The 12,937-nt window shown below is 39.1% G+C and overlaps 1 protein-coding gene across 1 annotated transcript in view; it reads right to left on the bottom strand.

The window, feature by feature from the left end:
* LOC140231169 (NBAS subunit of NRZ tethering complex-like) overlaps nt 1-11,063 on the bottom strand; it is a 57,862-nt gene extending 46,799 nt beyond the window's left edge. The window contains exons 1-13 of the mRNA XM_072311317.1: nt 10,953-11,063; nt 9,106-9,169; nt 8,543-8,585; nt 7,737-7,817; nt 6,769-6,860; nt 5,813-5,946; nt 4,484-4,572; nt 3,789-3,845; nt 3,016-3,262; nt 2,193-2,264; nt 1,601-1,729; nt 919-979; nt 181-230 (exon numbers count right to left, since the gene is read on the bottom strand). Of these exons, the coding sequence (XP_072167418.1) occupies nt 181-230; nt 919-979; nt 1,601-1,729; nt 2,193-2,264; nt 3,016-3,262; nt 3,789-3,845; nt 4,484-4,572; nt 5,813-5,946; nt 6,769-6,860; nt 7,737-7,817; nt 8,543-8,585; nt 9,106-9,169; nt 10,953-11,063 (1,230 nt within the window). The remainder of the gene's footprint in view (nt 1-180; nt 231-918; nt 980-1,600; nt 1,730-2,192; nt 2,265-3,015; nt 3,263-3,788; nt 3,846-4,483; nt 4,573-5,812; nt 5,947-6,768; nt 6,861-7,736; nt 7,818-8,542; nt 8,586-9,105; nt 9,170-10,952) is intronic.
* Between the last annotated feature and the right edge of the window lie 1,874 nt (nt 11,064-12,937).

Below are 12,937 nucleotides of genomic sequence, written 5' to 3'. Positions count from 1 at the left end.
TACACCATTATACAGTTCTTGTGATGACGCATCATATATACCGCAAGTTAGGGTGTTTTGGGTTTGAAAACAGAAAACAGCTAAGTCACAACCTATCTTCTGACACCTTCCTGAACACATCCATTTTGTTTTTCTTCATTCAGATGTCAAAACTGATGTTGCACTTTAAAGGTCACTCACCTCCTCGGACCAGAAGTTGATATCGATGAGGAGATTAGAATGAGATGAACCTACATGGTATGAGAAGATAAAACACACACACACGGTGAGTTGGCTCAGTCGGTAGCACGTCTGCCTCACGATCACACGGCCCGGGTTCGAACCCGAGTCTGGACTGAGCAATGTTGTGTGTAAGCAAGAGGCAAAACACTCTGTCCCTCGGATAGGACATAAAATGGAGGTCCCGTGTATGAGAGAGTAACAACTCATGCAAGTAAAAGATCCCGCTTCATTCATTCATCGCAAAGAGCAGGGTGTTTAACCCGGTGAAGTGGTCCCACCTCACATCCAACTGGACCCCATGGAAGACCAGCTTAACGTAGCTGAATATGGGCTATCCAGCCATCTTCTCAGATGGAAAATGAACACACACACACACAAAAAAAGTATTACACACTGCCCCTAATGTAATAATGACAAAGGAGTTCAGAGTAGCAATGCTCTAGTCTATATATGATGAAAAAAAAAAGCAAAACATTCCTAGAATTCTCTACTTTATCTAGGCAACAAGAAGGTAAGCCATCACTTTAAAAAAAATCTGAAAAATGTGTGAAGTTCTCATCACTTCTGCTTTACAGGTATTTAAGAAAAGCCAAAAGTAAGGTTTGCTCCAACAAATACATGGTATGGAAATAACTCAAATAACATTATAGAGGTGATGAAATTTTGATGAATATTCCGTATTCCCTACAAACTCACCATCATTTGCTTTTTTCTTCATTGGAACCAGTATCTGAGGATTGCTCTCATTGTATCCAGGCTATACGATCACAAACAAAAAGACAACACAACAGACATATTAAAGCTTATGTCCCAAGTCAAACTTTCAAATATCTACTTGTTCACATCAAATTAGAATTTATGGGTAGATTTTCTTTTTTGCCCTTTAAAAGTTTTGTAAACTTGGATACAATATTTCACAAAATTTATTTTACTCTCTTTGTGGAACACATATTACAATACTCTTTTTCTCTTCCCATCATTTACATCAACTATAATGGGCATCATTACCATAATCCAAAATATCTGTTCATTTTGGCAAATATTTCATTTGATACTGAAATCAAGCAAATACCACCTAGTGGGCGCAGTTGTATATCTGCCAAAGATTTAAAGTACAGGTCTAGTCAAGGAGTTGCGTGCTTTGATTAAACCCTTTCTGCAAAACTATGGTTTGGAATGCTGTGCAAACCAGTTCCTATTCAGTCAACATTTTGGAGCACTGAGACATAAAAAACAGAAGTGAAATGAACTACGTGTACTAGTATATCAATGCAATCACTGACACAAAAACGTTCAGGTCTCTGAACTGCTGGGGGGGGGGGGGAGGGAGGTTGCATGGTATTAGTTTCTGTCATTAAATTGTTGATCCCCACTATACCTGTTCTTCCAATGGCCATGCCTGCTTTCTCCTCAGAGAGGGCACCTCCCACAGGCACAGCAGACCAGACTGGTGTGCAGTCACTAAGTGGCCTCCCTTGGGTGATAGGCACATCCTGTAGATGCCATCCTGTTAAACAAGAAGATGAGATCAAGACTGGTGTGCCATCCTCCCAGCTAAAAATGTGTACAATTATTTCACACTCCCACATTCTTTCTAGACCTGCTCATACATATGCAAACAAACCCTGCACAGGAACAAGGAAACATAAATGTCTCTCACTTTACTGACTTTAGTACATTGAAATTAGACAAATGGACAGATACATCAGAGCAAATGCAAATGCAGGAAAACGAAAGTACATGACAGATTCTTGTTATGGACTTCAACAAAGTATTTGTCCACACTCAGTACAGCTGAAATTGGCCACATCATCCACAGTGTTTTAAAGACGAAAGTTCTGTATTAATTGCAGACATGCTATCATTCCACAGTCCAAGATCAAATATTAAATTCCCTTACTACGGTGAGGAAAGACTGGTGAGATGTTATCATTGATGAAACTCGTAGCAGCTATATTCCGTCATCTTACCTGATTCTGTGACCTCATGAAGAGGTTATTCACTGTCGTCATCCTGCGCAGGAGCTTTCTCGATGTCCCAACCTTTCAATGCAGTACAAGAAACACACAAAGTGATTACCATTAGAAATACCCAAACACAGCTCACTACAAAGACTGAGACAATGTTATTTCAAACACCAAGAAGCAGTTCCAGGGTTGTTTTCGTTTCTTTTTCTTTTTCTTTTTATTGTCCTCTCAATGATTAGCAATCACAAAGCAATGTTCTAAAAAATCAAGTACTTATGGTCCTCACCAACAAAAGAATGACACCACAAAATACTGAATCCTGAACTCACAGCAAATATTTTTTGCAATGTTGATGTCTTCCTTATGAGGTATACTATTTTTTCTGCGTCCTTGAAAATGGCTATTAACACCAAAAATTTCATATGGTGACCATGCTTCTGAATTTTTATACCTGCATAGGACAGCATACATTTCTATATGTATATTTTACCCATTAGACCTAGTAACAAACTTTTTACCTCATCTGTTCCCATTGAATACATTAAAATACTTGGGATCCAGCTATTTTATCTGATAAACATCACAATGAATGCTTTGTAGTGAGACCTGAGGTCAACAGGTCTATTTGACACCAGAATAATACAGCTGTCAGTATATTCTTATATCAGTCCCCATTTCACTTCAAACTTAAGCACAAAGATACACAATGACACACACAGCCACATACATACACAGACACAAACACTAAAACATACAGCTGCACATCCGAGTAAATGACACTACAGCAACATATACCACGAGAGAGAGAGCACAGGTCAGAGCTCACCTTCCCATACTCCGCATCGTAGTCCGTCACCAGCTTGTAGTAGGGCGGCACCGACAGCACCCTCCACGCTGTCAGTCCGAGCCGCGTCGCCGCAGTCGGACTGTCGCAGGATGCAGACGTGTCATCCTGGGAAGCTCCCCCGACAAACAGGAGGGAGTGAGCGGCATCGTACGTCGTGCAGCTGATGCCCTGGGGGTAGTGGCTGCCAAACTGGAAAGTGTGGTTGTACTGGTACTCCCCTGATGAGCTGGGGAACATTATGCATTGTTCATACATGACACAAAAATCAACCAGTCGGTCTAGTACTGAATGCACAGCCACTATAAAAAAAAAAAGTCCCTCTCATAATTTGAATCACAATTACAAAAGAAATCAGTTTTGTTGCTCTTTCAATTGTGTCATATACTTTTCAAGAGAAATATAAGCAGCTATTTCCTTCTCTTACTGGTCATCTTGTATCTACAATTGTATGTGCCTTCACCAATGTAGACTTTAGTATGATCAAAAGGACATACATCAGAGTGGGTTGTATAGACTGCATCAGCTCATTCAGTAGCACTAAAAAGCATAAGTTACAAACATTTGAAAAACATCTAATTACCACAATTTATTTTCCCATGACACAAAATAATATGAAAATGAGTGCAAACTAATGCTCTCATTACAAGAGGAGTCCAATCACTTCTAACTACAATAGTGTACATTATATAATAGGGTACCTGTATGCACTGTCATACATAAGCAGTCTGGAAGGAAGGTTAAACCTGTCTTACCTGACCAGATAGGAGTCAAGACTGCCATGGTAGTTAATCACAAGCAGCTCAGCTGACCTATTTATCAAATTCAGTGTAAACATAGATAAGTACAAAGATAGAGATAACAAATGAACAATTTTGTGTTATGGGTAGTTCTGACACCATGCAAAGCAATTTTCATGACAAAATGTTTATAAACCCTAATCTACTTCATTCATCCCAAAACTCATCCACTGCATGCTTCATTCATGCCTGTGTCCTAAAACAAACTCTCACTGAATAGGCTAGGTAGTCTCACACCCTGTCATATCATAGATAGAGACCTTCATGCAGGATTGCGGCCTTGTTGTGGCCGAGTGGTCTGTCTGAACTACCATAGCATTTTGGGGGAGTTTGTAGCCCATTTCCTGTCTAGTGTAAGAAACATCTGGACCCTGTTCAAGGTCTACTTTAGAAATCTGATAAGGAATGGGTTAATTCGGTTGTGTGCATAATGAGTCAATGAGCTTTCAGGGCTTACCAAATGCATGTGTGTAAAACTGAGCCAGCAAACAGAAAGGAAAATTTAAGTGCATCAGAAGAGAAGCAACATAGCATACTGTGAAACCACAGAGTCCCTTTACTTCAAGTTACAAGTAATGGAATAAAATACACTATCTCTCCTCACTAAAGAAGTATTGTCTGTTTGTTTGCCTGTCTGTCTGTTTCTTTACCATTGGGCGGTCTGTTTGTAGTCTGTGAAGAGCAGAGTTGCGACGGCTTGGCTGAAATCCACGGGACTGTCAGGAGGCAGTTGTTTAGCCTGAATGATACAGAAACATAAAAATATTACAATGTAGCAACAATTTGATCCTAAGACAGACAAAAGAAATGGCCACGAAAGTAAGATGCGACTGAGCACACACAGTATCACATTTCCCAAGCAACCAATTTTTACTTTGCTGATCATCTCATTAAAGCCATCAAATCATAGGAGAAGTTAGCTGCACAAATTTTCATCTTGTGATCATTAAATTGGCACTTCTGAATTTTCCTGCATATCTCGATTGGAGAAAGATTAAGTGGGTCTAGATGAATCCAACAAGTCTGCACACAAAATCAGATGAAATTTACGGGAATATGAGAGGGAAACAGGAACTCTAATCTTTTAAATTGTGTTGCCAATTTAAAACACATTAACATCTTATCTATCAATCTGAATTTTCCTGCATATCTCGAATTGGAGAAAGATTAAATGGGTCTAGATGAATCCAACAAGTCTGCACACAAAGTCAGATGAAATTTACGGGAATATGAGAGGGAAACAGGAACTATAATCTTTTAAATTGTGTTGCCAATTTAAAACACATTAACATCTTATCTATCAATCTGAATTTTCCTGCATATCTCATATTGGAGAAAGATGATGTGGAAATAGATGAATCCATGAAGAGATGACAACTCTCATTTTATACATTTTTTCACCAATGTAATAAACAGTCCTACAGTTAGCAATCACAATTTTTTTATTATCCTGCAAACCAAAACAAACAGTTATAGATGGACAGTAGAGGCTGTAACAATGAAATATAATTTGTTGACCCTGCTGTATGATGCATTAACATTAATAAGTAAAAATGACAATGAAATGATACAGCAACATAACACAGAAATGTAGTTTCCGGACTCAATTGATTAAAACATCTTCCTAGCATAGTTCTATCAAAACCCTGTGGTTTGTTACAGTAATCTATTTGTTTTGTGAATTCCATGTTACAATATAGTACTAGTAATATCAAACTCATGTATATTAAGACTATAACAAGAGAGTAATCAGGTTACAGTATGTGAGACATATAAATCAAAATGCACAGAAAAAATACTTTGAATCCCATAATGAGGGACAAACATAGACAAACAGAAAGGGATAAGAAAAACATGTGCAGTCATTTTGAGAGATAATTCCTTGAATAAAGAACCATTATTTCATTAAATGCTAAAATGACACACCATGGACTTTTTCCCCCTGTATACAATATCTGGTGACCCAATAATTGTATTACCCTTTCAATGGTAAAGAGCAGTGTGCCATACAGGTCAAATGCCCTGATGTTGCCCCTGCTGTCCGAGCAGGCGATTAGGGCCCAGTCGGGACTCCAAGCCAGCCCTCTCCACTGGGGGTGTGAGTCCTTTGGAACTAGGGAGAGCAACAGAACCAAGAAACAAGTCAAATGGCAAACTTCAACATTTACTTTCACTGACAATGTTGATACTCGTTTCATCAATGCAAGGCAAGTCAAAAATACCTCTTAGAAATGATAAACACATTCATCATAACATTCCAAAGCCAAAGATAAGTCAAGATGACAATGAGCAATTATTTTGCAGCAAATATGCTGAATGTGAAACATCTGATTACTGTATTTGTGGTACATAATTGTAACTATCCATCCAGCACATTTTGTTTAGAGGCCCACAACAGGTATTGAAGAGTTAAACAAAGCGGAAAACAGTGTACTGTACGAGCTGAAATTTTCGCGTACAGATATTTTTGCGAATTGCTACTTGGAGGACATTTGCGTGTGTTGTTAATTTCGCGGTTGCAACGGTCTAACTGAACGTACTATTTGCGCGTTGTTGTTTTCGCGTGTTGCTATTTTCGTGGATCAAAGGTGATTCGTGAAATTCGCGAAAATAAAACCACCGCGAAAATTTCAGCTCGTACAGTAATTGAAATGCTGTTAACATAGAGAGAGGGCACCGTGTATCCCAAATTCATGTTTGTTTGTTGTCAATATGAAAACATGTCAGTCATAAGAGTACTTGTACATTGAACTGAAACTATTTTTGGCTGTATAAGTGTATGTTACATTTACATCATGTTGATATACACAGTTTATAATTTTGAACATGTTTCTGAGAGGCTTATAGGCTTACATGTCAGAAATGGCTATCAGTTACTTGATTGGAACCAGGTTAGAGACTTTAGGCAAAATTTTTTAAACTTTCTCTCTTTTACCTTGGCACTTGCAGACACAAGACTGAAAGTTATCTCTCGATGACCGAACCTCGATGCACGTGTCTTGCAGGACAGCCACTAGATTGCCATCACTGAAAAGAAGAAAAACATGACAATACTTTTTTATGCTATTGTTTGTCATCTATACATGAGAATACTTTAAATGTTCAATTTGCAAAAGAAACAAAAGGAATCTGCGCTGGCCCAGATTTTTCTAGCTTTACACATATTATTTCCAATATTGTCACAATCACATCATGAAATAATATTGCCATCACTGGCTGGTATATATGTACCATGTCTGAATACCCTAATAAGAATCTCTCTCTTCTTGTCCATTCAGTGTCAAAAATAGACAGAAGATATAAACACTTAAAGGGTGTGTACAGTTCTGGTCGAGGTGAAGATTTGGCTTTTAACGTTTTGTGAGATATTCAGAAACCACTCTATGAGATGTCAAAGAGCATGCAGTTCTAAGGGGTATCAAAAGTTTATTCGATGAAAATCGGTTTTGAAATGGCTGAGATATCTAAAAACAAAGTGAAACAAAGAGATACTAATAAAGTTGGGGCATGTCGCCTTTTATTATTAGCACTTTTTGGGATATCTCAGCCTTTTGAAAACCAATTTTCATCAAATAAATGTTGAATCCTTCTTAAAATTACATGCTCTTTCATATTTCATTAGAGGCTTTTCATTATCTCACTTAGAAATGTTCAAAACATGAATCCCTACCTCAACCAGTACTGTACAGTCCCTGATTTGTACATTCTATTTTTTTTCTTTCTTTCAATTCATACATCTGGCAGACTAGCTGAGCACTAACTTGAACTGATGTACCACATAAAGTTAGTGAGCTGTTAGCTCATTCTTTGAAAAGGTAGGCTGGTGTAAATATTAGTCCACCTGTCAAGTCCTGTTCAGAAATTCACATCTATACAATGTAGGAGTGTAAATAATCCACCCACCTAGCAGTGGCTATATGCCAGCTGATTTGGGAGTTGACCAGTTTGATCAGAGCTGCTGGTAGGGAGCATGTTGAAGACGACCTGGTGGGAACAGAATGAGAAGACTATGGTCAGCAATGGAGCCATAGGCTTAGCTGCATTCCTATAGAGTAAAACTAAATGTGAGTCTTCCTGCTTATCTGCAACTGTATCTAGAGTTACATTATATGGATATATAAATCAATTATATGCTTGTGATTTACAGGAGCTGCTAACATTCGCACATGAAAACCAATAAAGCTACAAGGAGTAATCCGAGAGATAAATGTGTAAGGGACACATTACACGTATCCCAGTGGAGGAAAAAAACCCCACACAAACAAACAAAACAAAATAACAAACAAACAAACAAACCACATGGTACATGTTTATATTCTCTCTTTAAGACACGACCAGATATCAGTATCTATGTTTTTGTTTGTGACTTTTTTTTTTTTTGGTGGAGGTGTTTGCTTGCTTGTTTGTGTTTTTTGTGTGTGTTTCTTTCTTTCTTTCTTTCTTTGAGCCTCCTTCAGGCTTAGTGAGGCTTGACAGCTTTGGATTTAAATATAATGTGATCTTATGAGAGAGACATGACATTCAAATATCAGAAATTCTTTGAAGTCTTTTGACTAATCTTTTTTGTCACAAGCAATAACCCGTTGTACTGGATGTGTCCCTCTCTCTGTTTTTTCACATGCCATCTCCCCTTTTCACCATTTCTCTGCCTATTCTTTCATGGCTGTTTCTTTGCTTTTTTTTTTCTTCTTCCCTACTTTGACACTCACCCTACAGGAATACCAGTACTGCGGACAAATGTCCATAGGGATCCTGCATTGAAGGAAGAAGACACAAGAAGTAATAAGTCACACAGTTCACTCATTTGATGCAACTCTTACACATTGATACACACTCCAGCATTTAAAACTTTATGGCACACTCTGTTTAAATATTACTGGTAACAATGACATGATATTAAATATTGTTTTACCAAGACAGTAAGAAGTAAAATTACAAAACACACAGAAAAAAAAGTGCATGCACTGCAACTGAGGGAGCAACAACTTCCAAAGCCGAGATGAGAGAAGTGACAAATCTCTGCAGAACTTTATGTTAAAAAGCAAATATGCAAATATACGGTATTGTATGTTAATTCCACCTCTCTTCTTCTTCGATCCACTTCAGATTTTACTTTACTCCATACTATCAACTATCAACAAACAAGATCAATTTACAAACTTAACACTGTAGATACCTAAACTTCATGGTATTACATATTAAATAAATGATTTGATTACAAAAAACACGCACCATCAAAACACACTGAACAAACAAACAAGTCATTACTTACTTGCAGTAGCAGATGACACCTTGCCTATCAGAGAACCCCTTGGTTTCTCTGCGATAACATTTGTCTGACAATCAAGAAAAAAGAATGCAAAAGAGATGACAATGGTTGATTTTATAAGAAACATCAGTATGAAATAGGGATTTACCCCAATCATTCATGTGGATTTAGTGAGTACAGAAATATTAGAACTACACATCAGTAAAGTTGAGGAAATTCAGAAAATTTGTTCAAAGGTTCTGAAGTTTTGATAAATCCATGTGCCATCACTTCTTCTTCTTGCTTGTGGTCTGTCTGTCTGATCTGTCGTCTTGAGTCTTATGCAGTGAAGACTGCGTCCCTCAGCCAGGACCTGGCAGCAGGGGTGAGGCTACGGAGGGCAGTCCATCCTCCCGCCAGGCGATGGATGGTGCAGTCCTCTACCAGGTGATCTGCTGTCTGTATTTCCCCGCAGTCGCATCTGTCTGTCTCTGACAGTTTCCACTGGTGCAGGCATGCTTGGAAGCGCCCGACTCCAGTGCGGAGTCGGTTGAGGCGACACCAGTCCTTTCGTGGGAGGTCGCAGCCAGAGGGGTGAGATGTAAGTGGCAGCATGTTAGTGAGTCTGCCTGCAGGCTGTTGCTCCTTCCATCACTAATGCCATCACTAATGGATAGGCTTCAACATGGAACTTTGACATCATTTCAAGCAAAAATATAAGGAAATATGACAAAATCTAATTTTACACAAAGAACACAGTTCCTTGACTTTTACAATAGACAACAACTGTCTTCAACTTTTATGCTCTTGAACTGTGTACACATGGAACTCTTGCTTTGTTTTACCTTCATGGTGTTGGTCTTGCAATTGCATGCACGCACACACATTTGGCAAGTAGTGGGGACAGCGTGCATCCATACGTAAAGGGCAAGGTAGTGTAAACTAGTGTTGTGGTATGGCAAAATAAGTGGGGCTCGGGGGGGGGGGGGCATGAAGGAAATCATGGTGAAGACACAACAAACTACTGATGAGAAGTTCTATTTGAACGCTAATGATAAATTACAGTAAATTTAAATGCAGGATCTAGCTGAGCTGACATCCTTCCATAATTTAATCATATAGGTCTAGGGTCTATGTCCTACTCCTAGCGACATACTAAGACATTTATGAATGAAATAATTGTACATGTAGTGAACATTGTACGAACAAGGTCTAACTTGCGAGTGCAAGGTACCAATTATGAAGTGATTGTGTAACAAACTGGTCTGTGGCAATGCCTGTGTTAGTGTTACACAACAAAAACCATCGTTAAAAATGTGAACTTACAGCGTCAGCTACGATGTTAATTGAACAACAACATCAAACACCTCAATCTGAACTGAAAAAAATTCCTAACCATCTTGCAAAAATAAGTTGCATCTGCCTGCCTCTGGCAATGCACAGACTCTATCCTCATCAGTTGCTGAGCAGGCTTTGCCTATGATTCAAACTTAGCCTGTAAAGTTTGATTAAAGAAGCACCAAAACAAAGGTAGCTCCTGATCCTGTAACACATTAGATCTAGCTGGTTTGTAGGTAAATTTAGAATCTAGATCTAGGCCCCTACCTACCATTGATTGCATTGTACCAACCAGCTACCTTGGTGCTTCTCATCAAACTTTGTAGGCTAAACCTTTCATGTTTATGACACCGTTAGAGTTAAGTTAAAGTTTAAATTAATAAAGTTTACTGTAGCATATAGTGTAGGCAATGCCAATTTTCTGGTACCTAGGCGAGATTTAAATTTAGTTTTTGACTGGAAAGAGTCGTATTTGGATGACACGACCCAGAGACTCAGATCAGTCAGGGATAAATTAAGATCTAGGCTCTTACCAAAGGCTCCGACTCCTGTGACCATTCGTAAGGAAAGAACAGATCGTAAAGAATTGTGTCATCGTCATCATTCTTCGACTTTGAAGCATCTTCCCCACTGCCAGATGCCATCTCCTCGTTGTTTGCCACTTTGGCAGGGTCGTCCCTTGATTGGCTACGTCATCAGCTGCTGTGCACGAAATGTCCCGTGCTGTGGCATCGGAGACTTTTGGCGACAGGTGATGGACGCGATCGAGAACCGTGTATTGACCACAGAGCTAGCTAGCAGGGAGGTGAGAGGACCGTGTAGTTGCGGTGCGAGCGGAGCTAGATGTACAGCGTGAAAATAAGTGTATGGGACCAATCTGAATTAAATGCAGATTCTGTCAACACGTCACTGACCTGGCGCAGCTCATGTGGTCATTCAAGATGGTCTATGCGTCTTTCTGTAGTCTCTCGATGTAAACGTTTTAGAGTGAATAAATTTTTATATATTATTTTGTGCATACTTTATATTTTTATGAAGAAAATACAATTTTACCAAGGCTAAATAATTTTATATAGGCCCTAGATAGAATTACATCGCGACTACAAATATCGGCTGAGTGTAGAACTCCATGTCATGATGTAGGCCTACCAAGTATTATGTAATCACAGTGATCACACGTCCGTCGGAGTACAGTATTACACATCAAACTTTCAACCGCCGTAAACACGTTCGTGTGTTTAGTAATTCTCAGCAGTGAACAGATATATTGGAGAAACCTTCCAACGTCAAATACACTTCTGTCTACTCACTAGTCTACTTGACACCTATTTTACAATTCATTGTGAGAAAGCTCCTCGCCTTTTTCCACTATAATGGTTTGCGTCCCGTGTATCGTTATTCCACTTGTCTTGTGGGTGTTTAATCGGTTTATTCAGCCATGGATCTACCCATTCCTACCAGAGAGAGTCAAGTCGTGGTTAGATTTCAAGCGAAAAATCTACGGACCGAATCCAGAAGATGAAAGCTCAAGTAAACCTAATGCAACCGAAAAGGTAACGTTAGTGTGTCTTGGATTTTCTGAACTAGACCTCAATCTGAGAGTGATATAATTTACATTCATTGTGATGTTGAGGAGACTTCAAAGTTGTAACTTTGTTAGACATCTAAATTTACACTGTAGGCCTACTAGGTAGTCTGTACACGCACCAGCTGACTGCCAATAGTGCCAGTCTTCTATTTCTATAACCATGATAACAAATTACATGTTGAGGAATAACGTTAGGGCAAAAGCTTCAAGAAGTCACAAAGGGTCTAGTTCCAAGACCTCTAACACTGTTTCTAGTGTTAGACACGCACTAGCCACATGTAGACCGTCTAGCTGTTTTATAGAATTCAGAAACTCTAAAATGTTAAGACTGAGAGCTAAGTTATAAGTAGGATGGGGGGTTGGGTGTCCGGACACTTAAGACTCTCGCGTACTGACTTGCTTACATTTTCTACTTTGAATACGCATTTACGCGCAGCTCCTCACTGACATACAAGTTACAACTGTTTATGTAGGCGCGTCATTGTCAAACCAGACGCACTTTACAGTACGCGTCCGGTCCCACAACCTGTCCGGACACCCAATGACTGGGTCTACAATACCAATTACTTCGGGATAAATTTAATACTAATAGTACTAGTAGGGCGAGACACTATTGTCCTTTCATTTTGCCTTTGATGAAGATTCTGCGAGGATCCAAAGCTCAGGCCCCTTTTGACTTTATTTTACTCCATTGGCTTGCCTCTATACTATTGGATAAGCAGCTTCAGGCATCAGCAGCTTTTTTTTTTTTTTTTGCTACAAAATTGTCCTTTCCTCACAATACTGAATTTCTTGGCTTGGTAAAGCTTGATTACTGCGATATTGGTATTAAAAACTGCGACCAGCCCGAATGTGTAGTAATTTACTGTAGAACTCACTAGAAGGGACAACTGTACAATGAAGTGCCTCGGGGGTTAGTCTGGTGACAGC

The sequence above is a fragment of the Diadema setosum genome, chromosome 7 (assembly GCF_964275005.1).
Source record: "Diadema setosum chromosome 7, eeDiaSeto1, whole genome shotgun sequence".
Taxonomy (NCBI): Eukaryota; Metazoa; Echinodermata; class Echinoidea; order Diadematoida; family Diadematidae; genus Diadema; species Diadema setosum.
The sequence above is the reverse complement of the archived record's forward strand: the minus strand, read 5'-3'. Positions and strand labels throughout refer to the sequence as shown.